Here is a 26,715-nt window from a genome sequence, read left to right as displayed (position 1 = left end):
GTAGAAAGGATAGAAAGGTGATTGCTAGGAAGTTAGGGGCAAAATGCAAGGGTGATAAAACTTGCATTTGGGTCCCTAAGGAAGTTGTGACTAACCTAGTAGGACCCAACAAGAGTTGGGTACCTAAGTCCCAAGCCTAAATTTGCCTTGCAGGTTTATGCATCCGGGGGTTCAAGCTGGATTATCGACAGCGGATGCACAAACCATATGACGGGGGAGAAGAAGATGTTCACCTCCTACGTCAAGAACAAGGATTCCCAAGATTCAATTATATTCGGTGATGGGAATCAAGGCAAGGTAAAAGGGTTAGGTAAAATTGCAATTTCTAATGAGCACTCCATATCTAATGTGTTTTTAGTAGAGTCTCTTGGATATAATTTGCTATCTGTTAGTCAATTATGCAACATGGGGTATAACTGTCTATTTACAAATGTAGATGTGTCTGTCTTTAGAAGAAGTGATGGTTCACTAGCATTTAAAGGTGTATTAGACGGCAAACTTTATTTAGTTGATTTTGCAAAAGAGGAGGCCGGTCTAGATGCATGCTTAATAGCTAAGACTAGCATGGGCTGGCTGTGGCATCGCCGCTTAGCACATGTGGGGATGAAGAACCTTCACAAGCTTCTAAAGGGAGAACACGTGATAGGTTTGACTAACGTACAATTCGAAAAAGATAGACCTTGTGCAGCTTGTCAAGCAGGTAAACAAGTGGGAGGAGCACATCACAACAAGAATGTGATGACCACATCAAGACCCCTGGAGCTGCTGCATATGGACCTCTTCGGACCCGTCGCCTATCTGAGCATAGGAGGGAGTAAGTATGGTCTAGTTATTGTTGATGACTTTTCCCGCTTCACTTGGGTGTTCTTTTTGCAGGATAAGTCTGAAACCCAAGGGACCCTCAAGCGCTTCCTCAGGAGAGCTCAAAATGAGTTTGAGCTCAAGGTGAAGAAGATAAGGAGCGACAACGGGTCCGAGTTCAATAACCTTCAAGTGGAGGAGTTCCTTGAGGAGGAAGGGATCAAGCACGAGTTCTCCGCTCCCTACACACCACAGCAAAATGGTGTGGTAGAGAGGAAGAACAGGACGCTAATCGATATGGCGAGGACGATGCTTGGAGAATTCAAGACCCCCGAGTGTTTCTGGTCGGAAGCCGTGAACACAGCTTGCCACGCCATCAACAGGGTCTACCTTCATCGTCTCCTCAAGAAGACTTCGTATGAGCTACTAACCGGTAACAAACCCAATGTATCTTACTTTCGTGTATTTGGGAGCAAATGCTACATTCTAGTGAAGAAGGGTAGAAATTCTAAGTTTGCTCCCAAAGCTGTAGAAGGGTTTTTGTTAGGTTATGACTCAAATACAAAGGCGTATAGAGTCTTCAACAAATCATCGGGTTTGGTTGAAGTCTCTAGCGACGTTGTATTTGATGAGACTAATGGCTCTCCAAGAGAGCAAGTTGTTGATTGTGATGATGTAGATGAAGAAGACGTTCCAACGGCCGCCATGCGCACCATGGCGATTGGTGATGTGCGACCACAGGAACAATTGGAACGAGATCAACCTTCCTCAACAACGGTGCATCCCCCAACTCAAGACGATGAACAGGTTCATCAAAAGGAGGCGTGTGATCAAGGGGGAGCACAAGATGATCATGTGATGGAGGAAGAAGCGCAACCGGCACCTCCAACCCAAGTTCGAGCGACGATTCAAAGGGATCATCCCGTCGACCAAATTTTGGGTGACATTAGCAAGGGAGTAACTACTCGATCTCGATTAGTTAATTTTTGTGAGCATTACTCCTTTGTCTCTTCTATTGAGCCTTTCAGGGTAGAAGAAGCCTTGCTAGATCCGGACTGGGTGTTGGCCATGCAGGAGGAACTCAACAACTTCAAGCGCAATGAAGTTTGGACACTGGTGCCTCGTCCCAAGCAAAACGTTGTGGGAACCAAGTGGGTGTTCCGCAACAAACAGGACGAGCACGGAGTGGTGACGAGGAACAAGGCTCGACTTGTGGCAAAAGGTTATGCCCAAGTCGCAGGTTTGGACTTTGAGGAGACGTTTGCTCCTGTGGCCAGGCTAGAATCAATTCGTATCTTGCTAGCATATGCCGCTCACCATTCTTTCAGGTTGTACCAAATGGATGTGAAGAGCGCCTTCCTCAATGGGCCAATCAAGGAGGAGGTGTACGTGGAGCAACCCCCTGGCTTCGAGGATGAACGGTACCCCGACCACGTGTGTAAGCTCTCTAAGGCGCTCTATGGACTTAAGCAAGCCCCAAGAGCATGGTATGAATGCCTTAGAGACTTTCTAATTGTTAATGCTTTCAAGGTTGGGAAAGCCGATCCAACTCTTTTTACTAAGACATGTGATGGTGATCTGTTTGTGTGCCAAATTTATGTCGATGACATAATATTTGGTTCTACTAACCAAAAGTCTTGTGAAGAGTTTAGCAGGGTGATGACGCAGAAATTCGAGATGTCAATGATGGGCGAGTTGAACTACTTCCTTGGGTTCCAAGTGAAGCAACTCAAGGACGGCACCTTCATCTCCCAAACGAAGTACACGCAAGATCTGCTAAAGCGGTTTGGGATGAAGGACGCCAAGCCCGCAAAGACTCCGATGGGGACCGACGGACACACCGACCTCAACAAAGGAGGTAAGTCCGTTGATCAAAAAGCATACCGGTCAATGATAGGGTCGTTACTTTATTTATGTGCTAGTAGACCGGATATTATGCTTAGCGTATGCATGTGTGCTAGATTTCAATCCGATCCTAAGGAGTGTCACTTAGTGGCGGTGAAGCGAATTCTTAGATATTTCGTTGCTACGCCTTGCTTCGGGCTCTGGTATCCAAAGGGGTCTACCTTTGACTTGGTTGGATACTCAGATTCCGACTATGCTAGATGTAAGGTCGATAGGAAGAGTACATCGGGGACGTGCCAATTCTTAGGAAGGTCCCTGGTGTCATGGAACTCTAAGAAACAAACCTCCGTTGCCCTGTCCACCGCTGAGGCCGAGTATGTTGCCGCAGGACAGTGTTGCGCACAACTACTTTGGATGAGGCAAACCCTCCGGGACTTTGGCTACAATCTGAGCAAAGTCCCACTCCTATGTGATAATGAGAGTGCTATCCGCATGGCGGAAAATCCTGTTGAACACAGCCGCACAAAGCACATAGACATCCGGCACCACTTTTTGAGAGACCACCAGCAAAAGGGAGATATCGAAGTGTTTCATGTTAGCACCGAGAACCAGCTAGCCGATATCTTCACCAAGCCTCTAGATGAGAAGACCTTTTGCAGGTTGCGTAGTGAGCTTAATGTCTTAGATTCGCGGAACTTGGATTGAATTGTAGCATACATGTGTTTATGCCTTTGATCATGTTCATTCTGCATTTTGTTGCTTATTGTGGGCTCAAGTTGTACAAACACTCCCTGGACCTCACAAGTCCGTTGCAAAGTGATGCACAGTTTTAGGGGGAGATGTGTTACAACTTGACCCTTTGAGACTAACCGTATGCTTGAGTTTGCTTGTTTTAGTCTCAAAGGAGAATGAAAAGGAAAAAGGTGGACTTGGACCATGAAAGACTTCCACTGCACTCCGATGAGAGGGTAACTTATTCCAAGTTCATCTCATGTACTCTTATTGCCTTTGTATTCTTATTGAAGATTTTGGTGAGGCAATGGGGTTCTGGGGCCAAGATTGATCCCGTTTTGGTGCTTGATGCCAAAGGGGGAGAAAATAAAGGCCAAAGCGAAAAATGGATCAGCTACCACTTGAGAGATTTTGAAAATAGTAGAATAGAGCTTTTTGTGTTGTCAAAACTCTCACATTGTCTCTTTTGTCAAAAGTTGGCCTCTTGTGGGGAGAAGTGTTGATTATGGGAAAAAGGGGGAGTTTTTGGAATCTTTAATCAATCTCTTTTGGAATGACTCTCTTTATGCTTCAACATGTGTGTTTGACTTAGAGATAGAGATTTGAGTTTGATTTGCAAAAACAAACCAAGTGGTGGCAAAGGATGATCCATATATGCCAAAATTGAATCAAAATAAATTTGAGTTTTATTTGAAGTAATTTTGCACTTGTTCTAGTGGCTTTATGTTGTGTTGGCATAAATCACCAAAAAGGGGGAGATTGAAAGGGAAATGTGCCTTTGGGCCATTTCTAAGTATTTTGGTGATTGAGTGCCAACACAGGTACTTAAATGTGAATCTATGCCCATGGATGAACAAAGTGCAAATCAAGAGCTAAGGTATGTTTCTAAGTCTTAGTACATTGGTTTTGTGTACTAATATACTTGTCTAAGTGTTAGAAACAGAAAGAAGAAGAAAAGAGAAGAGTTGGCTGTGTACAGCCAAGAGGCTGTTTCGGTCTGGGGCACCGGACTGTCCGGTGGTGCACCGGACAGTGTCCGGTGCGCCAAGCTGCCTCGAGCGAAGTGGCCGCTCTCGGGAATTCGCCGACGGCGTACGGCTATAATTCACCGGACTGTCCGGTGTGCACCGGACTGTCCGGTGAGCCAACGGTCGGCCGGGCCAACGGTCGGCCGCGCGATCTGCGCGGGACACGTGGCCGAGCCAACGGCTAGAAGGGGGCACCGGACTGTCCGGTGTGCACCGGACTGTCCGGTGTGCACCGGACATGTCCGGTGCGCCAACGGCTCCTAGATCTGCAACGGTCGGCTGTGCCGTTTAAGGAAAGAAATCGGGCACCGGACAATGTCCGGTGTGCACCGGACTGTCCGGTGCGCCCGACGACAGAAGGCAAGGATGGCCTTCCAGAACTGCTCTCAACGGCTCCTAGCTGCCTTGGGGCTATAAAAGGGACCCCTAGGCGTATGGAGGAGAACACCAAGCATTCCTACAACATTCCTAAGCACCAAGACATCGATCTCGCGCATTCGTTTCATTGTGATAGCATATAGAGCTCTTGTGGAGTTGTGAACTCTTTGAGTTGTGTTGCGAGCTCTTGTTGCGACTTGTGTGCGTGTTGTTGCTCTGATCTTTTGAAGTCTTGTGTGCGTTGCTCATTCCCCCTTGCTCTGTGTTTGTTTGTGAACTTCAATTGTAAGAGCGAGAGGCTCCAAGTTGTGGAGATTCCTCGCAAACGGGATTGAGAAAAAGCAAGCAAAACACTGTGGTATTCAAGTGGGTCTTTGGACCGCTTGAGAGGGGTTGAGTGCAACCCTCGTCCGTTGGGACGCCACAACGTGGAGTAGGCAAGCGTTGGTCTTGGCCGAACCACGGGATAAACCACTGTGTCATCTCTGTGATTGATCTCTTGTGGTATTGTGTTTTGTTGAGACTCCTTTCTAGCCACTTGGCATTTATTGTGCTAACACTTAACAAGTTTTTGTGGCTATAAGCTTAAGTTTTACAGGATCACCTATTCACCCCCCCTCTAGGTGCTCTCAGCAGCGCCGAAGCTACGCGCAAGGGAGCTTCGGCATAACGTCAAAAAAGAGAACCGACTTAAAAGGGAAAAGGCTATTTAGACCTCGGTGGACTACCTTAAAGTCATTAGCAAATGTGAAGGGCATGGATGTAATTTTACACGGGCTGTGTCCTGTGCCTATAAATAGATAAACAGTACCCTCGTACTGTTCACGCTGACTTGTACTCATTTTTGCGTCACGCTTGTACTTTCATTTTCTGTCAAGCCGAAGGTACAAATGTAATTCAATATTGTCATTATTCATTTGTTCATTTATGATTATATAATAAGAAATGTGTATGATGATGTTATATGTTTGTTCACATTATCCCTTATGTTTCACATGCTTCATCCGCCCTTGATATGTTTATATATATGTTGAGATGATGAAGGTATGTCCTTCATGACCTTCGTCCGAAGATCATTATATCCTTAGGGAAATAATGTTCCGAAGGACGAAGGGCATTAACAAATAACCTGTTTTTGTGTTGCCTTGTTCTCAATTTATAGCATTTGAGAACAAGTCTCCAACAGGTACGTGCAAGCAAAATACATCTAAAGCATATGGCCGACTTGTTAGTGTCGGCCCTACTTTTGATCATCTTATCTCTAAATATATAAACAAGAAGGTCACTCTGCACAAGTGGCCAGCAAACAACCAAAGTTGTCTACAGGAAAACGATATGTGCGGGGGCAAAGGTCGACTAAACCGATCTAAGAAATGGCGCGACAAATATCGTCTACTCATCTGCCTTAAGAGATGTCGTGGTACTTTCCATTTGTCTACTCATCGTCGATGTTTTGCCCTGCTCACGTATGGGATAGTGTGACGATGAATCTGTATTATGTGTATAGTCCATTTGCTTATTCGGGCTAGAACACCATAGTTTTATACCCTTTTGACATATTTATCAGATAGTTATGGTCGAAGAGGATGTAGTCCTAAATGACCTTTATGCATTAGAGTTCTATTAAATGGCTATACTATTTGGTTGAAAGAGTCGGTGACTTGCATTGAGGTAGAGTTATTATTTCGAGAATAAGGCAACTTGTGAAATCTATTGTTTCTTGAAAGACGCTGGTAGTACAAGTGTTTTTGGTTCATGATCTCCACCAAAAGATAGGAGGCATGTGTTGAACACCAAATTTGGCACCTGGACGGTCGAGCGGTCCGCAAGGGTATCCCGGACGGTCTATGATTAGATTAATTTCGGTTAGTCCTTATCCCTTGCGTGGTTATTCTAATGACCCATGGAAAAGCCATTGTGATCCGCCTAGGAACGGGTCCAGACCTCCTCCTTTATAAATATGAAGGGGTATGACCAATTAAGAACACACAATCCAATCAAACCAATCTATTTACATTATCGTGACATAAGAGTAGATGTAGTGTAGCTTTAGTTATAATTTCTCAATCACAATCTTCACATCTTTTCGACTCTATATTGTCTAGAGGCGCTTTGGGTGACCTGCCAATACCGAAGTAACCCTACGATCTCTCTTCATCGACAGGTCCCTCATAGGAGGTGAGATCTAGGTTCTACACGAAGCCCTCTGCATCATCACGGATGATCCTTCGTCTACACACGAACAGTCCGCGTACCCGTAGAGAAGAGCTCCACTACGGACGGTCCAGTGCCCTACTGTGGAGGGTCCGGTGACCTATCGTGTATCGTCCGATACCTCGTAGAGAGGTCTCCAAAGTCGCGTTCCTACGAGCGGGATCTAGTGATCATTGGCAAAAAGGCACAAGTGGGATTTACCTCTAAATCCGGGTTAGGTAAGTGCACTGGAAAAAATTGTATGAAATTTCGCCTTGAGGTCATCTCCATTAGGCCGTATAAACGGTCGTGTAAAGTACTATTTTGCACAGTAGATTACACTATTTGTATAATGAAGTTTGAAATAAGGAGTGGAATAGAGAGTCTGCTGAAGATAGTCTCAGTAGCCACAAACAACAAGTGCATGATTCCAAAACTGAACTTAGATTAGTAGTGTTTGACTTTTTGTTTCGTTCAATTTGCGCCGAAACCGGTCGTATTTTCACAGTGCAACCCGATAATGTTTCGCGTTCGGCGTTTGGTTCGATGTTGTGTAGTACTCAGTCAGATAGTCAAATCCTGTCGCCAATAACGTTCCTTTTAGCTGCCCGTGGTCACCGCTACCTTCCACTTGCATTGCATAACACTAGATCAGGCGGCGCCCCTTCGGGCGCCCTATCCGGCACTGGGAAAATATGAATACACAGTTATACACGCTATAATGAAAGTAAATGGAGGATGACTAAATCTCAAACAAAATTGTTTAGTTCAGAGAAAAAGAAAACAGATACTCAACAGAACATAGAACATAGGTAGCTCGAAAATAATTCACATTAAAGTTGTAGCACCGCAGTTAAACGTGCACCATAGCATGACGTTGAGGCTTGTTTCAGCTGGAAACTGGTGCAGAATAAGATTACATGGTCCAAGTTTACGGCTAGTTGATACAGTGAGGGACAGGCAACCAAACCAGAGCTATTTACAAGGTACCTAGAGCCAACTCTTGGCCGGCACAATCCAGACAGCTAAGCACAAACATTACGCAACTACAAGTGCAGAGTCATTCCATCTACTAAAGCCAGCTGAACAATCCATCCACAAAAGCGATAAACAGAGGTGACCAAGATGTACATCCACAAAAGGCAAGACATCATTTGTGACTGACCAAGATGTACATCCACAAAAGGCAAGACATCATTTGTGACGTGTTCAGATTGCAGGTTTGTGAAGGCTGCAAACAAATATAAGAATGTGAGTATAAAGTTCCATAAATATTATGCGCTGGGTCTTTGAAGTTAATGTTATACCAAAGAAAGATATTAAGCACATGTATACAACCTCGAGGCTACACAAACAGGGTCTTGATCGCAAACCAATAGCCTTAGGCAGTTTACTTAGGCAAGAAAGATATGATTACGCAACTGCCTATAGAAGAAGCTGTTCACTGGCTAATTACTTTTGGCTCTGCCCAGAGCTATATTCAGCAAAGGCAACAAGTTCGAGATAAAAATACTTTTTTTGCTAAATGAGTAAGAAGTTGGGGTAATATTTTGTGGCTTAAGTTCTTACATTGGTCAAGCAAGGAGCAGATAACCTGAATGGGATGCAAGATATTTCAAAATTTGAATTATTATTTCTTGCAATTTTGTAATCTTATTCTTTTTTATAGTTGATTTGTCAAGTCCTTATGTTTTCTGTCTTTGTTGTCATAACTGCAGAAAATCATTTAATCTATTTATCTTGCATTAGCTGATTTGCCAAGTCTTTTTTGCCAAATCTTTAATATAGTGTGATATTTTATGTTTCAATTATATATTTTTGTATAGCTGACTCTTATATTACTTCGTACATGAAGAGCTGTGAATGTCTTAGCTGAAATGAGGAGTACCCTTGGTCTGAATGACTGTAAATTATTATGCATAAATTCGTCTACAGAAGCAGGTGGTAGTGATGCTGACAATTCATGGCTACCTTATGTGAGGATACTGAATACCTCATACTGAATTTCAGTAACGTTTTAAAATTTTAGCAAATATGCAATCTATTATAATCTTTTTGTTACTAAATGCAGAAAGCTCTTGGTTTGAACCAATGTAAGAAATCTACAATTCTATATTACATGACGATGCTTGAACCAACGTAAGCTTCACAGACATTTCTATCGTTACTAAATGCAGAAATCTACAATTCTATATTTTCATGTTTTTCTCTATAGTGGTTTTCTGGGCACACAAAGTTTTGTGACACTTTGTTAACTTTTCATGGTACCTAAGGATTCATCTGTCAGGTGATAGTTATAGAGTAACCATCCTGCATTCAGTTGATCAGATTGTGTTGTAAACAACAAGGCACAGAGAGGCAGAGGATGTACCTAGAATCAGCAATGCCGGAAGCCAAGTCATGGCCATCACCAGTTTTATCAGGTGAGCCTCCCAATATCTTCCTCGCAACCTGCCTGGTAACTGAGGACCCACCTTTTGATAGTGGCGTTGGCGATCTTGCACGCTACATCGAAGTGCATAGACTGTAAGGCAACTTGAGTTGGTGGCAACAACAAATTTATTGTGTGTTCGAAAGCATGGGTTACCTTATCCTTGCTGTAGTTTTTGGTGCTCTGTGGTGTCTGAGAAGAGGTACCTCCAGTTGGGACAGAGTCTGCTGATGTAGACTTGGATGCAGCCCACGCAGACGAAATTGATGAAGGTTGGGATCCACTGGGTGAAATTGGAACCTGACCTCCATCACCAATCTCGGCGACAACCGTGTTAACCTGGAAACACACATTGCCTAAAGCAATGGTGCTGTCTGTGAAGCTTACGTTGAATGTGTACACCTTTTCCACCAGCTTAGTTATTTCATCAGGAATAAATCTGGCTGGATTATCCGCGATCAAGATGTCAAGTGGTTTCTTAACAATGCGCTGTGCCATACGTCCAAATAGTATGAAATCAGTCTCGCCTATCTCATCGCCTGCTGTGATGAGCAACCTGTACCTGCGCATAAAGTAGCAGTCACAGATGTATGATTAAGGAGTCAGCAGGCATAGATGTACCAGACCAATAAACATCACATACCTTGGATTAGGCGGACCAACATGGCCACAACCAGAGTCCGAGCATTTATAGGCATCACCATGAGGCTTTGTTTTCTTGAGGCACTTTCTACAGGACTCGTACCACCATAGTTGATCAATCTTAAGAACGGTAACTGTTACCAACCACTCAACTTTCTAAAAAACAGTTAAATGAGGCAGTACAGGGGTTAGCATTGTTCTCTTAGGCACATAAGAAGAGTGTATAAAAAGATGTAGTCGATTAGCATGAAAGGAACCACCTCATGCTTGAATGGATGCAGGTGTTTGATTTCAGATACTTTCTTATGCTCAGCGGTAGAAATCCTCGGCACACGCTGCGTCGAACCAGCAGCAGACATAATTGGGCTCCTTTTATGCTGCAAGCTGAAAAAGGAGACAAGCGAACTGGACATATAAATGGTAGACTTATATTTTTTGGCACTCAAGGGAAAAGGGTCATGTGTTTATGGTACCTGGCTGCAAGGCTTGTTGCCTCTGGAACCTGCGGATTCACGTACCATTTGCAAGACGATCCACCTGTCAGTGAAGTGGTACCTGAAAGGTTTGGAACCTTCGGTAAACATAGAGTCTTAATAGAAGTGTAAATAGCAAGGTTAGACAAACATACCAGCATAGGATCTAGCAAGAGTACCAACAAAGATAATAATCTGGAGTGAGTCCTGGCCGGCAATACTAATCTGATCAGCCGGGAAGGAGGTTGCCTGCCCACCCCACAGCACAACCTCAAGGGGAGTACAGCTACAAACACGATTAAAACGAGTCACAAGTATAACCTCATGGGTAAAATAACTTGCTGCAGAGGTAAGTAACTAACCTCTCATTTTGTATAGTGACGGATCTCTTTGCTGTTTGAGTCTGGCGCATCTTTGTACGAATGGTTGCGACATCCGAGATCATGGTGACCGCGCCAATGACATCTATTTTACATAACAATATAGAGTGACAAGAGAGCATTTGGTAGAACTGTGTAAAACGCAGGATGGATTCATGCTATGTACCTATGAAATACTCCCTAATGTCCACAAGGGTTGTAAGCTGGTCAAAGGGAGTGAGGGAGTAAACAATCTCTGGAAAAGCCGGTGGCACTTCAATAAGCTCCTCAATTGTCGTCCATTTTGTGAAACCGATCATGATATCATTGTCAACAGGCTTGTACATCCTATTTGCTTTCTTGATCTGAACATAGGAGACGTTGTAGACATTGCCCTCCTTTATCATGGGCTTGAAAACGGCAGCGAGTGGAGGGTATATTTGAGCATGAGCACTGCCACCCTACACAAAATAAAAGAAATGCCTTTGACACTATACAATTTTGGCATAATTTTTAGTGATATCATGTGTTTCAATGTTATAAGTGAGGTAACCATTATGTCTGAGAGGGACTGAAGCCAGACTGATTGTCGTAATACGAAGCTAAATGGAGGGAGTAGCATTTATTTAGAATGTGGTTACATATTTATTGGACCATGTTAACATTTTGAAGAAGATGTTGCTGCCATATTCCGAGTAGCATACAAGGACAAGTCTGGAATAATTTTGTGGGATGTAGTTAATGCACCAGAATCAAATCTAGATCAATGTCCATGTAGTAAGAAGATTGCGTACCTCCTCATCGATGAGGACCATATCAGCGTGGAGGAGATTGGACTCATCCTGAGGATCATAAAATTCCCACATACGGGAGACACGGACACACAACCGGTCACTGCAATTCCCAATCATAAGGCTACCAATCAGAACCTCTGCCATCTGCAAAGTAAAGGCAAAAGAGGGACAAGAACATTTGTCCAATGAGTATTTGTTGAGAGTAAGAGATGAAGTAAGCATGCTGAATGTCAGAACAAACACCTTAGTACAAAAGAGGTACCATCGACGAGCGGTGCACGCATAGAAAATTTCAAAACCCAAAAAAATGGAAGGGGACAACAGTATGATACATAAATGTATCTACAATATGCACATTTGTACACAAATGAGATCTGTAGTAGGTGAGATGCGCTATGACGATGCTGCTAGCGCAGCATCTAAGACCTCGTGGTAAACAACATTTCGAGTACAGGAGCCACAGGAACCATCATCATTTTCGATCACAATTCTAAGCCCCTCCCTGGATGTCGCACGCGAAACAGCAACATAGAGCTGGCCATGTGTAAATACTGGTTTCTTTAGGTAAAGGCCAACAGTGGAAAGCGTCTATCCTTGGCTTTTATTTATTGTCATGGCATAGCAGATGCGTAGTGGGAATTGGGTCCTCTGCAAAGTGAAAGGCCATTTTACATTTGTTGTGTTCAGGGCAATACGTGGAATGAATACCTCATTGCCAATCCTGGATCCTGTGAGTATTATGCATCGCAGAACACGCTGACCTAGCTGGGAAATAAGCAGCCTTGTCCCATTACAGAGGCCCATAGTTTGGTTCAGATTGCGAAGCAGCATCACCATTGCACCCTCTTTAAGCACAAGTTTGTGGGAAGGAAAATTGGGTGCATTTATGGAATTGAGGAATTCGGTTAGGTAAAGCACATCAAAATCTGGAATGTGTTCTGCTGATTTTGAAATTGTGTCACAGCTAATGCACTCGACGCCATTGCCAGGTACCATAGAAACAATACGCTCATTGATGTCATCAACAGTTGAATTATTAGGACAAATGATAGCCCGCACAGCTAGGTAATCATAGTTTCTGTGATTTGCAATAAAATTCGGGTACACTTCAGTTATAAGTGCGAGGATCTTGTCACCGTCAACATGAATCAATAGATCGGGAGGGATCGTGATCCACGAAGGCTCGGCCTCGTCGCCCATCTTCTCAACAGGAACAGTACCATCTCCGATGGACAGAACCCATTTGCTAAATTCAGCAAGAGCAGCACGCTTTTCCGACGGTAGGCATGGGTTGGCAAGACGCATGTTCGTGTGTAGGCTCAAGAAGCTGACATGGCGCCAAAGCCTAGAGTTGGTAATGCAAGCATTAACAATCGCAGATCGTGATCCCTTACGAACAACTGGTAGAATCTGACGAAAATCACCGCCCAAGACAACGACTTTGCCACCAAACGGGATAATCGTGTTTGCAGGTTCGTCCTCTGAGAGGATATCGCGCATGGTTCTGTCTAAGGCCTCAAAGCAATGTCGATGCGTCATCGGCGCTTCGTCCCATACAATCAATGAGGACACCTGTATGAGTTCAGCAAGCATGGTCCCTCGCCTAATAGTACACATGGCTGTTTCGTTCATGTCGAAAGGTATCTTGAAACGTGAATGTGCGGTTCGTCCTTTAGGCATTAGCAAAGAAGCAACACCTGAGGAAGCAACGGCAAGTACTATCTTTCCTTTCGATCTGATGTTCGCAATCAGAGTATTCCATAGGAAGGTTTTCCCTGTGCCGCCATGGCTAGATACAAAGAAAAATCCGGGTAAGGAAGATAGTACTCTACCGATAATGGTATCATAGACATGTCTCTGATCGGTATTTAGCTGGGACAGAAGAGATTGGGCTTGCATGGACAATACCAATGGTTCAACGTCAAGTTCATCGTTAAGCAATTTATTTTCGTACATGTGATCATTTCGTGCAGACAGTTTGGGCAAGTTAAAGTCATCAATATTCCCTCCGCTGTCAGAAAACAGTTGTGTTAGCTTCTTTATCAGCAGCGGCATAAGTTGTTCCGGTGGCACAACGTAGCGCGGATTGGCCAGTGCGCGGGTGAGTGAGCGATTAATGTCATCCGTGAAATATAGCCAGTACTTATCAAATAAAGCACGAACATTGCCAACCGAGCAATGGAGGGCAACTGTTACAAAGAGTTGGCGTAGCTAGTGTGATGAGGCAGAGACGATGGCCTCGTCAAAGAGAAGGCTCCATTCGTTATCGCTTTCAAGAAGGCCCCTCGCCTCACATGCCTCGCGAAAGGTACCATAGACCGTGCCACTAAATGTCCTTAGATCAACATAACTCGTTGCACCTTTAACTATCATCAATAGCATGCGCAAGTAGTACAGTTCACCGGCCGTTGGATGAACGTAGTACATCCGTCCAATTTTGTGACAAGGGGTTCTTTTCCGCCACAGTCGATCCGAAGAGTGCCAAGACCACTCAGTAGGGAAATCACAGTATGTTAGGTGTCGGTATCCAGGATTTCTTACATTGGTGTTAAACCACTCAGTTAGCATGGAACTTTTTGCTGCGGGGGACTCTAGGAGAGACGCTAAGGTAATACCCGGTTCATACCGAACATAGTTATTGTTGGGCAAATGGACAACAAGACGTTCAACCGCAGGTATTCTAAAATGAATGTCGAACTCAAAAATACGCCAGATGGCTTCACATATGGATAGGTATCTTGCATCGATATACTCTTGAATTTCATTGCGAGGAGCTACCTGAGGTTCAGGTGACGCGTTGGCTGTCTTTGCCGTCACCTCAAAATATACCTTCGCTCGATCACTTCCTTTAGTAACGTACTTAAACAAGTATTTAATCATGTTTGATTTGTTACACCACTCAACATTGATATGCGCACAATATTTTTTGAGCAACGCCATGTTATAAGGAACAACGCTCCTGTTATCTAGCTTAATCCCATTCTTAACAATGTATCTATCATCATCGCGTCTCTTATATATCATGAACCCAAAATCATCAACGATAGTCTCAGCCTGGAAGGACTTAGGGTAGTTTTTTGAGCATTTGTCATTCTTCATACAGGGGCATCTTTTGTTGTGTTGACCGCATGGGCCGTGCATCATGAATTCGTCAACCAATGCATATCCCAATGGGTCAGTTCTGAAATCAGGTACCTCAGCACAGATAAATCCATCAATAGTGGAGGCATCAAAGTCAGAGGAGCGGTTTGCCAACCAAACAAGGCAATGGATGTGGGGTAGGCCACGTTTCTGGAACTCCACAGTATATAGCGCTGCAGAAATGTTTGGTAAACACGAGGTTTTCAAATGGAAAGTGATAAGTTGAGGGAAGAACACATAAAGGGCCACAAACGCCAGCATACCTGCAAGTACAGGGCCAAACGTCTTTCCCTCCCTGATATCAGTTATGAACTCATCGACTTTCATGTGGAAGACACGAACAATCACGTCGGAGCGATCGCATGGCTGCTGTCCGGTTTCAAAACGAATGGCATCCGCTATTTCTTTCCACTTAGTGTTGCACGTGAAGGTCACGAACAAGTCAGGAGAGCCAAAGACTCTACATATTGCCATAGCATCTTGGTAGTTCATCACATGATACCTTCTACCACCAGTAAATGACGAAGGAACAATCATCCTGCTTCCAACGGAATCAGCACTAACCAAACCCTTATCAATGGCATCAGACACACCCTGCACTGTTTCGTATCGCAAATCTTTCTGGTGGTCAGCTATAAATTGCAATCTAGAGGCTTCGACTGTGGAATACGCATCGACGCCAATCTGATCGCTGAGCCTACCATAGCAAGTGTATGGGTTTGCATCACGCAACCTATAGTGTGTGTGGTATCTAACAAACTCAAGCATCGTCGTGTATCTACGTTTCGTTCATTCGTTGACGTCATCATCCGCATACCTAATGCCAAGATGGAATCCATGTTCACCATAGGGAAAAAGGAGTGGGTACTGTAGAGCCATATAACAGGGATGTAAATGTGAAACACGTTTGAGACCATGTTTCTTAGCATGAACAAGGACATCGTACGTGTACTGAGCAGATGAGTAATCACCAACAATTATGGCAGCTATCTCACCGCTTGAAGGCAAATTATACTGGACATCATGTCTAGTATTGCAGCCCAATAAACGTAACGTTATCTCGCTATTGTGTGTTTGTTCTATGCGTTCACGAGCACAACGAAAGGCCTTCACAAGCTCATTATGCGCGTCAAGCATCTCCATCAAGGACTGTGTAACAACGGAGTCTCGGCAAGAAGCACTGGCATCATCACTCTCAAAAACGTGGAGCCTACTTTGTAGCTCAGCATCAGGATCATGTATGTAAAGTTGAGCAAACTTGGGCTGTGAACCTGGACGAGGCAGCAACGTTCCAATTCGGTGATGAACCACACCATTAATTCGAAAAACATACGGTGCAGTACCATTGTTTATAGCCTTGTCGACGGCAGCACCCAAGGAGGTGAAAGCGAAAAGTGAGTTGTAATATCGTATCTGGCGCAAAAATCGTTTTGAGCGAGCGTCGCCATCAAACCTCAGAAGAGTTCGCAGAGGTTCAGGTGGTTTTTTGTAAGGTTCCAACCTGATTCGCCCACCCTTACAACAAAGGTTGTAGACAATCCTTCGCTGAGTTACAGCAGAAGCACTCTTGACACGCTCTTGGAACCAAAAGAAGGCGCCGCAAAAAGGGCATTCGTGCGTCGGGCCACCATAATAAGAAAGGAATGCATTGTTGTCTGAAGGAACACAAAACAACAATGGATCAGCAGAACACAACAAAGGTAAGACCCGCGCATGTGGAGATTGTAGCGCCTAGTGGGCACCTTTCAAGCGAGCAATGTATGAGTCCTTTAGAGGAACAACAGGAGCATGTAGAGTCGAGCATGGAGCCTGTGTTGTACAAACTCGTGCCCGCCTCCTTACTTCAATTCGACGGTGTCTATTGGAGGTGGAAGCCTCTCTAGGGAAATGCAACAACGATCTAGGATCTATGTTTTACCAGGTCACAGCAAGGAGGAGAGCATAAGAATGAGCGTGTGATGCATCATAATCCTAATATATGTACATGATACATACGAGGTCTTAGTGGAAACGTCGACCAAATAGGGATGCATTGTTGGTTAAGCAAGGACGTCTGAGTGGTCATGTCCGATGGAGACAATACAAGTATGTATGTGGCAACCATTTGTTAAGAAACAAGGTCATCATCTTGCAAACAGATTTAGCAACGAGCAGGGGACTCAGAAACAGTGTAAGTCATTAAATAGAAAGGAAAACGTGGCCAAAGGAACAAACCAGAGGTGGTAGGTCTCCTCTTCCTCTCATTTCCAGGAGAGCGACCAGTACTCTGACATGGCCCATGGTCCATTGGTCAACAGTTTATAGAATCGCAAATGGAGTGTCTAGGTATGGGACAAGAGCACAGGTATCACATTGGAATCAGTTCTGAATACCACCAGAGGTAACAGCAAGTAGGGAGGTAAAGCCAAGATGGGCAAAAAGGAGAAGCATACATGATAAATCAGAGTATGGATGTATGAAGCACGTGCAAACGTAACAAGTAAACCATAACAACTAACCAAAGCACAGTAAATAACATGGAGCACGCAGAACCTGCGACATACATAACACAAAAATGCACAGACATATAGGTCTCACACGGCAATATACCATCGTTTATGGATTTTTAGCTCTTCATGTAATATTAGATCACAGGATAATAGAACCCAACTATTCCGTGAGGATGCATAATAGTGCCTATCTTTAGAAGATCTCTTAAGCAAGAAGAAGGAAAAGCAAAACTTACTAATTATGTCATGGCAGCACGACAACCTATCCTGAGGACGCATAATACCATAAGTAGATGATACAAAGTGTTTATTAACATATCAATGGGCAAACATAATGACAATAGACCTGATGACCAGATTACATAAAGGCTTGGATAGAGGAGCTTAGCACACGCATGGCAGAAAGGCTAAGAGATCGATTAGAAAATGGGCAAATACATAGCAAGGCATGAGATGTTGTTGCATGTAGTTTGCCATGGACATTTTCTCATTATTTTTAGCTGTTTTTTTGACTAAAGGAACCTCATAGCTTATATGAGCAAATATAGGGTAATGAAGATGCAGGAGTTTTCTGGTATCAAGTGTGAACACATTTCGTAAACACAAATCATGCTACAATCAAAAAATGTAAACATATTTTAGTTGTGATTCTTCGTTAGCTTTATCCCATAGGTATAAGCCTAAAATACAAATCATGACCTATATATAAAAGTTCAATCTAACGCATAGAGAGGTCAAATCCCGCATGAACACAACACACCACTGACCAATCGCCAATCCAAAACTCGAAATCCCCAAAATCACAAACACATGTTAAGATTAATGCATCACACAGAACAAGCATGAGATCAAACCTTGCCCCTTTGATAGAAACCGTGCACGGTGCGTCTAGTACTTGTTCTCCTTCAGCCTCGTCGCGGAGCGTCTCCCCTGGAAGGAACACCAAAACAAGCAGAAATCGGATTAGATTAGATCAAAATATTATGTCTCGTTTGGAAGGAACACCAAGAAACACAGAATCTAGATGAGTGTAGCATGGTGTGGGGGTCCAGGTAGCTGTTTATATTAAAAAACTGAAAAAAAAACACATTTCTGCTTATAAGCTGAAAATCACATTTCCTCTTTGATAGGTAGCTGTTTATACTAAAAACTGAAAAAACTGAAAATATGAAATCTGGAAACTGGGCATCAGATTTCAGCTTACAAGCTCAAAATCCAAAAACATGATGTGATCCAAACCGACGATTTCAATTTTCGTATTTGAACAAGATTCCTAGCTTGTATGAATCAGATTCAGTTTTCAGCATGACATGAACCAAAACAATGATGTCCAAGCTGTTTCTAGGGATATTTGTTCAGCTATTTCTGTCTGGTGTGTTATTCAAGTAGTAAACGAAGTATGATCGATCAACTATGATCTTGTAACAAAGACGTGCTACTACCTTAACACCCCATTATTTATAACCGCTACCTATTTCCACTAATATCTTGGCTGAGAAGCAGAAACCGAATTAGATCAGATCAAAATATTATGTCTCGTTTGGAAGGAACACCAAAAAAACAGAATTCAGATCAGTGTAGCATGGTGTCGGGGTCCAGGTAGCTGTTTATATTAAAAAACTTAAAAATCACATTTATGCTTCTAAGCTGAAAAATCACATTTCCCCTTTGATAGGTAGCTGTCTATATTAAAAATCTGGAAAACTGAAAATATGAAATCTGGAAACTGGGCATCAGATTTTAGCTTGTAAGCTGAAAATCTAAAAACATGATGTGTTCCAAACTGACGATTTCAATTTTCAGATTTGAACAGGATTCCTAGCCTGTATGAATCACATTCAGTTTCCAGCATGGCTTGGATGAAATGAAATGCATGCGCTAACTGAAAATATAAAAAAGTATAGACTTAATGTGATCCAAACGGAAAACTGGAAACTAAAATGTATGGACTGGACACCGGAAACTATATTTGATCAAAGTAGAGTACAGACATGAACTGAAACAATGATGTCCGAGCTGTTTCTAAGGATATCTGTTCAGCTATTTCTGCTTGGTGTGTTATTCAAGTAGTAAACAAAGTATGAATGATCAGCTATAATCTTGTAACAAAGATGTGCTACTACTTTAACACCCCATAATTTATAATTGCTATCAAAATTATTCGTTCTAAACAGCCACCTATTCATCTTGGCTGGATCGATGTTTTAGGTTGCAAATATTTGGATTCTGCCATTCTAAAATCTGAAATGCACTAAGCCCCATTGGGACCAGCACTATTTTAGGTAGCAGCCAAAAAAAACACAGGCACAAGTACATATACGCAGAGGAAAAACAAACTATACGAGCTGACTGTGGTAAGTCCTTTAGTAGGAAAACACCAAATCAGAGAACAACAATATTGTTAACCCATGAAAAGTGCATCCAAAGAAATAGATCAAAAGTGTTCCATACCAAATGTTGTGATGCTATCTCTACTGAAGGTCTCAGGTCGACGTCCCCTTCAAAGTATACGAACTCACATCCAGAGCGTAAGTTGCACTATGGGATCTAACCCATTGTGGGTCCTCTCGCTGGGAGGTCCTATCCCTGAGAAAAAGAACAAGAAACAAAGAAAACAGAGGTTAGTGTATAATAGAAAACATTACCTAGGTTTAAACAAAGAAGGAACGTAACACAGATTCATCAGATCTTTTCTTGTAAAGCAAATGATTGGCTAAAACAATAGCTAACACGCGCACCAACAGATGCCTTGGCAAGTTCTAGGGTTCAGCAGCAAAGCGAGCGACTCTCACGGTAGCTGACGACTCAGAAAAATAACAAACCCAAAGAGTCCTCGAGGACATCGGTAGATATAGGGATCTAAAATGCGAAGAGGGGAGGGAGAGCATAGACTGAGCCATGTAATAATAAACAAAGTGATAGCGGTACTATCCCTGTTGCCGTAGACCAGAGAACAGCTCCGGCGCCCATACTTCGACAGTGCATAGGCATGGAGACGATGTGGAGGAACGCACCACACAGCGTCTTCTCCTGCAGCTGTTGTGTGTCGGTCTACGCGGCTAGCATGGGCGAACTGGCGGTACGACAGGTATGGCGAGAGCGCTGTCCGCACCCGTCTCGCATCTCACGAGATGAGGGCAAAGCACACCGACGGCACGTACGGTGGCAAACGGATTTGGGGGAAGTCGAACTGCAAACAGGAAACAGGACAGCGGTAAATGGATCTGTGGATGGCGAGCGCTGAACACCGAAAGGAGGACGGCTGTGACGGAGGAACGGCGAGAACGGACCTGGCCGCGGCTGTGAGGCACCCATGACGACGAAGACGCAGGCGGAGGAGTTGCAACCGCGTTGGAGCAGGCGCCGCGCCGCAGTATTCTTCCACACAAGACCAAAGCAGAGTAGTATTCTTCCACCCGATGCGGGTCCAGCTGCCCAGGGATCCGAGGCGGATGGGATCATTCCAGGTTCCAGGCTTCCAGCAGCCCCGACCCACACCTCCCGCGTCCGGCCCACCGCGGCGCACCAAGGCCGAGTCCACGGCGTGCGGTGGGATCGTGCGTGGGTACAGGAGCAGCGCGCGCCGGGGACCCCACCGTATTCGGTCGCCCATCACGACCAGTACACCTGGCACGCGTAACAGGCCACGCAACGCAGTGGAATCCGATGCGGGTCGGCGTATCCTTTCCTTCCGGTCCAGTATTCTTACTGCACGCACGCATGTTACCATCTCCGGAAGGAAAGTATGCCTACTGCACGCATGTCCGGTATAGAATAGAGAGTTAGAGACAAAGTAGCAGTACGTACCTAGCCAGTGCAGAGGAAGGCAAAGCGAGGAACATGAGCGGGTATCATCCGAACGCGAAGCAGGATGCCATACCTATAGAGCACAGAGAAGACATCAATTGACGGCAAACTAAAAGAAACATCAACTGGGAGGAGGCAGAACCACAACCAACAACTTGGACGATGTTTTGCGACAGGTAATGGACGGAGAAAGGAGGCAATGCCGCAAACACCACGGAAAGGCAAGGCGTGAGCAGCTGGAATGAGGACGGAGTAAAGAAGCCGTTCTGGCGTGACGATCTCACCTTGTTGCAGATGACGGGACATCGCGTGCTGGCGTGTGGGTACAATGAGAAGTATGGAAGTGGAGGCATGGGCGCTATAGTGGAGCAGGACGACGACCACGGATACAGAGGTATGCGCGGCACAACGGGTCACGTGTCACGCGCCGGGAGGCGTCCGCGCCCGTGAAATGCGGAGGGAGATCCAATTTCCAGCATCTTTTAAGACTTTAGATAACAGCTTCACACATCTTTCAGATCCACAAAAGAACTGGAAGTCAAAAAAAGAAAAGAATGGTACTGCTGATGGACAGAATTTGTGCAGACCTATTTCCTGCAGCATTTACATATTACAAAGATTACAAAAATCACCATACATCAAGTTACGCTCAAAAAACAATGCATGACACAGCTAAGAAAAAACAAATAGAGACTACTAACATCTACTGGATGTCAAGCTGCCAATGAGGTACTGTGCCGGCAGGAAGAACAATAGAACAGATGGTGCGCTGAATCCAACCTAATGCTGTACAGAATATCCTTTACAGCCAAGCCGCCAACCAAGACGCTGAGTCTAATGCCATGTCCTGGTGGATCCAACTATCCAAACAACAGATCACCCCCTTTGAGCTGACTGACGATCATGATGCTGAAAGTATTGGATGCTGGTCGAAGGCTTCACCCTCTTGCTGGCTGTGAAGTGGAAGACAGAGTCATGTAATCAGTTTGCTTGCCTTCAAATCATACACCTGGTGTAAAGTACAGTTTGGTTTGAATATAAACAAGTATCATAAAGTACTTCTTTAAAATTGTCCAACGGGGGAGTCAGCTGTCTTTTGCACCTCAGGGTGCTTCACACGTAGCTATATGATGGTCACTGGTTAACTCATTTACATAGACAATTTCAGAAGGGATAATCTATGCAAAATCTAATGATATTATTATGACCCCTGATCCATTTAGAACAACATGAGCTGTACTCCTCCTAGATATGATTACATAAGCATCTTGATCTATCAGGCCTTTGGTGAGTACTCAACACTCAACAGAAACCTACTAACTCCTATCGTTCTCTGATTAAACGAGTGAACAGTTCAGGACACTGCAGAAGATTTTTTTTTCTATAAGCCACCGCTATTCAACAATCAACGGTTTTGCTAATCAGATGTCACAAATGCCAACATATTGTCATCCGAGGATATTCCGTAAGGTGGACAAGATAGAACCAGTTATCTCAGAAAAAAAGGCCATTAAAGGATATCTGGTAATAACTACATCACCATCCTTCTGTATTCAAGTATTAGCAGAAGAGATTGATAATGGAAGGAAATCATCCCTGAATAAGCACCAGTAATGGGATATGGTCATGTATCAAATGTAATTTATTAAGCATCGCAAGTTTTAGAATTAGCAACCCAGAATAGATCTTGTGCAAATCATCTTTCTAAAAGAGCAGAAATGGTGACTAGAAATGTGGAGAGGCTGTTTCGAGACCATGACATGGTGACTCCGTGGACAGCTCTCACCACTGCAGCAGGCCTGCCCTTCACAAATCGTCTTTCTCATAGTTCAAATTTTGCCATCAGCTAATAGGTGGTCCCAAATGCTCTTCCATTATGTCATCATTATGTAAACTATAGGTTCTAGACCTCTGGCTAACACAATAATAATATAACTAGCGATTCAACTTGTAGCTTTATAGCTGAACATTGATCCTATATTCCTATGTGAAGGTAGCTGATTTACCTTATTTGGAATTTGTTTTCTTGCATGTGGTGGACCCATATCAGTTGGCTTCAGAATCTGAAATGAACACATTAGGCTCTCATCTATGCTCAACAGAGCACCGGCGTTATCGAACTCTCCACAGTAATTTGGAGCTGAAAAGATTGTCACTAATCTTCGTTGTGCAAAAAACTCATAACCATCTTCAACTACCTAGGGCCATTCATGAAGCGTGCCAGCATTGTCAGGTAAAGATCAAAATGTAAAAGATAATTGATAAAATAGGATAGAAGATAGACTTTCACAAACCTGATGAGCTCGGCATATAAGGTCGAGATCGTTCTTCTCCAAAAACTCTACGAGCTTATCTGCACCAAACGTACACGAAACACCTCTGTCACTCTCCCCCCACCCTTCTCCATCAGGACTAGGATCAGACCAAAGCAGATCACACAAGAGACCATAATCAGGAATCTCAGCAGGCCTCTCAATATCCTTTATCTGATCCAAACTAGTCCATTCTGGTGAGAGACCACCATGCATGCACAGTATCTTGTCATCAATGAGCGCTGCAATAGGCAGGCAGTTGAAGCAATCTGAGAATATCTTCCACAGCCGAACATTGAACCTCCTCTTACATTCGTCATAGAAACCATAGACTCTGTTGATCTTCGCATCCTCATGGTTCCCCCTCAACAGGAAAATTTTTTCGGGATACCTGATTTTGTATGCCAGCAGCAGGCATATAGTCTCCAAGCTCTGTTTGCCTCTATCGACATAGTCTCCAAGGAATACATAAGTTGAAGCTGGAGGATAACCACCCAAATCGAACAACCTCAGAAGATCAACAAACTGGCCATGGATATCACCTGCAGGACAACACAACTGATAAGATGGTAGACGAATTGTTTTGACTGTAACTAGAAGAATTTATAGCAAGGTTATTAAAACGACGAAACGTTGAAACGCTCATGGGTGGAGTTTTAACTTTTAAACGGTTTAAACAAAGTTTAAACGTAGTTTTAAACAACATAGAGAAATTTCAATATATAATAATTTCAGACAATAACATAAAGTCAAATACCAAACAACCAACATAAGTTCACATAATAATATTGTGCAAAATAAAGTGGAATGCAATGTCCACAACCACAAGCACACATGTGTTACTCAAGCACTCAATAACCATCATCCAAATCATCTAAACCAACATCATCCGTGCTAAAATCAGCCATTTCTCCTCCAATCTATTCTGCAATAATGGAATGCATGTTCAGAACACAGCACTTCAATCCTTCAGCAAGCGAGCAACAGGCAAGCTGTTCGCTTGAGCAACTGCTGAAGTGCTGAAGCAACAGCAAGCGAGCAACATCAACTGAATGCAATGCTGTTCGCTTGAGCAATGAGCATACCAGATATATTAAACGTCGTCTGATGGGGATAGTGCTTGAGCATACCAGATAGTGCTGGAGCAAGCGAGCAGGCGGACTGGCCCTGCTTGGCGGGTGGCGGACGTCCCTGTTGTGGCCTTGTGGGGGCGGCGGATGGGCGGACGCGGACAGGGATGGCGCTGCCTGGCACAGGCGATGGCGGCCTGGACTCCTGGAGGCGCCGCGGCGGCTGCACCAGATGGGCGTGGGCGGACAGGGACAGGGACGGCGCGGACTGGAGGCACCGCGGCGGCTACAGCGGACTGGACGGACTGGGCAGGCGGAATCCCTATTCCCTAATTGGGCTGGCCGCTGGGCCAAAATTTGCTGGCGGAAGTAAAACGCCCGAAACGCGGCGTTTAACGCTATTTTGCGTTTAAACGTCAAAACGTGACGTTTAAACGTCGTAAAACGACGTTTTACGCGCAAGTGTTAAACGTTTTAGCGTTTCGGTGTTCTGGCAGCGTTTTATAGTTTAAACGTCGTTTAAATGACGTTTTAACGTCGTTTTAATAAGCATGATTTATAGACAATACATGGTATCAAACGAGGACTACTGTGTTCATGTCAACATAATTCTCAATCTGCACAAGTCAGTTCACCTAACTCAACACAACCACACACAGTTCTCAGTGGAAACGATGGGCGTCAAGCATATTTGCTAGAATTATAGGTTATTGGGAAACAATGTTTTTAAAGGAGCAATATACTTATATATGGAGAAAACGTTATCTTAACTAGACTAGGCATGGAAGGTAGAACAGAGAAGGTGTACTCCCGCGCATTCCCTTATACCTAATCACACATCATTACTTTTACTCCCGCCAACTTGTCCATACTTCCATCAAACACGTACGGAATGCTGACATGAAAACATGGCACTAATAAGTTAATCCTATGAAACAACATTTTTTATCCCGCGTCGCTGAAATCCAAGCTGATTAAGCAATTCTCAACGAAGCCCAAAAAACAACATGACCAAATTACCTTCCCCCCATCCACATCGGGGAGACCACGACGCCGAGAGTAAACGAAAAGGAGAAGGAATCAGGCGGCATCGCCCAGGTAAACAGACAGACAGATAAGAGAAGGCGACGATTACCGCAGATCTTGACGGGGGCGTGAATTCGGAGGAGGTTGGGCTGGGAAAGGAGCACCCGCTTTCCGTCTACGCAGAGCTGCCGGATCTCCGCCTCTGACAGCTGCACCTGGCGGCCGCCGCGGCCGCCCTCCACGAGACGGCGCACCACCTCGTCCACCGCCGCGCCCTCCATCGGTCCCATCGGGGCCCGCGTCATCATCATCTTACCGCTTTGCTTCCTGCCTGCCCGGAGACGGTGGCGGCGTGTGGCGGATGACGAGAGAGGGAGTAGGGGGGTGGGGAGTGAGGAGGAAGAGGGAGAGGGAGAGGGAGAGAGGACGGAATGTGAAGATGGAGGTTGTCGTCGACGAACCGAGCAAATCGTTGGGGGCTGAAGTGTTCAAAACCGCGTGAAGAAGCATCTGCCGTTGGTTCCGCGATGAACGGTCTGACCATCGAGATGGATCTCTGTCCAACCGTTGTCATTTGCAATTTTATGCCGTTTGTCTGTGTTAGTTTACATGGCTCTATGAAGTGCAGGAATTTTATAGGGATTGTGCACTAATTTTATAGAAATCTGTTTATTTTTACTGAAAAAATGTAGGAAAATGGAAGTGTCACGAATGGGACAGGTCCATCATTTTATACTAGTTATATGCACGTGCATTGCTACGTTTATATATATACTAGGTGTATGTCCGTGCGTTGCTACGGAGTCAACATGTACTGGCAAGATGCAATGATATATAGAAGCACTATGATAAAATACATTAATGTACAAAACAATTATTGTTATGCTATACTTTTGTTAGTTACATACTAAAAAATATAGTACAATGACTGCGCATTGCAATTACACATAAATTCGATAAAATGTTAATGTACAACAACTGTAAAAAAAACCGAATAGCATACATTATTATAGATCTCAATTTTTCACATCCTAGGCCCTGTTTGGGAACAAAGTTTTTGAAAACCACAGTTTTTGAAATACTACAGTATACTTTAGTCATGACAATACCGCAGTTTACAATACCGCAGTTTTGAAAACTGAGGTCCAGACCTAGGTTTAGAATACCTTAAAACAACTATAGTATTTGCAATAC

At 44.1% G+C, this 26,715-nt stretch overlaps 2 protein-coding genes across 3 annotated transcripts; both read right to left on the bottom strand.

Moving 5' to 3' along the window:
• Nucleotides 1-7,849: 7,849 nt before the first annotated feature.
• Nucleotides 7,850-21,014, bottom strand: LOC103635486 (replication protein A 70 kDa DNA-binding subunit B). Its single transcript, XM_020542581.3, has 13 exons — nucleotides 20,597-21,014; nucleotides 19,758-20,496; nucleotides 18,161-18,236; nucleotides 11,677-11,820; nucleotides 11,070-11,343; nucleotides 10,886-10,988; nucleotides 10,679-10,809; nucleotides 10,524-10,605; nucleotides 10,311-10,434; nucleotides 10,052-10,206; nucleotides 9,565-9,970; nucleotides 9,349-9,482; nucleotides 7,850-8,208 (listed from the first exon to the last, which is right to left on the bottom strand). Exons 4-13 carry the CDS (start codon nucleotides 11,818-11,820, stop codon nucleotides 8,187-8,189), a joined length of 1,575 nt encoding a protein of 524 aa, XP_020398170.1. The 5' UTR covers nucleotides 18,161-18,236; nucleotides 19,758-20,496; nucleotides 20,597-21,014; the 3' UTR covers nucleotides 7,850-8,186.
• Nucleotides 21,015-21,593: 579 nt separating this feature from the next.
• LOC103635487 (serine/threonine-protein phosphatase PP1) lies at nucleotides 21,594-25,990 on the bottom strand. Of its 2 annotated transcripts, none has more exons than XM_008657927.4 (4): nucleotides 25,631-25,990; nucleotides 23,408-23,967; nucleotides 23,120-23,311; nucleotides 21,594-22,066 (listed from the first exon to the last, which is right to left on the bottom strand). In XM_008657927.4, the coding sequence occupies exons 1-4, from the start codon at nucleotides 25,830-25,832 to the stop codon at nucleotides 22,052-22,054; spliced, it is 969 nt and encodes a 322-aa protein (XP_008656149.1). In that variant the 5' UTR covers nucleotides 25,833-25,990; the 3' UTR covers nucleotides 21,594-22,051. The 2 variants fall into 2 exon arrangements, with proteins under 2 accessions (XP_008656149.1, XP_008656148.1); XM_008657926.3 differs by having other exon boundaries at nucleotides 21,652-22,122.
• Between the last annotated feature and the right edge of the window lie 725 nt (nucleotides 25,991-26,715).

Source organism: Zea mays, chromosome 8 (assembly GCF_902167145.1).
Source record: "Zea mays cultivar B73 chromosome 8, Zm-B73-REFERENCE-NAM-5.0, whole genome shotgun sequence".
Lineage (NCBI taxonomy): Eukaryota > Viridiplantae > Streptophyta > Magnoliopsida > Poales > Poaceae > Zea > Zea mays.
The sequence above is the reverse complement of the archived record's forward strand: the minus strand, read 5'-3'. Positions and strand labels throughout refer to the sequence as shown.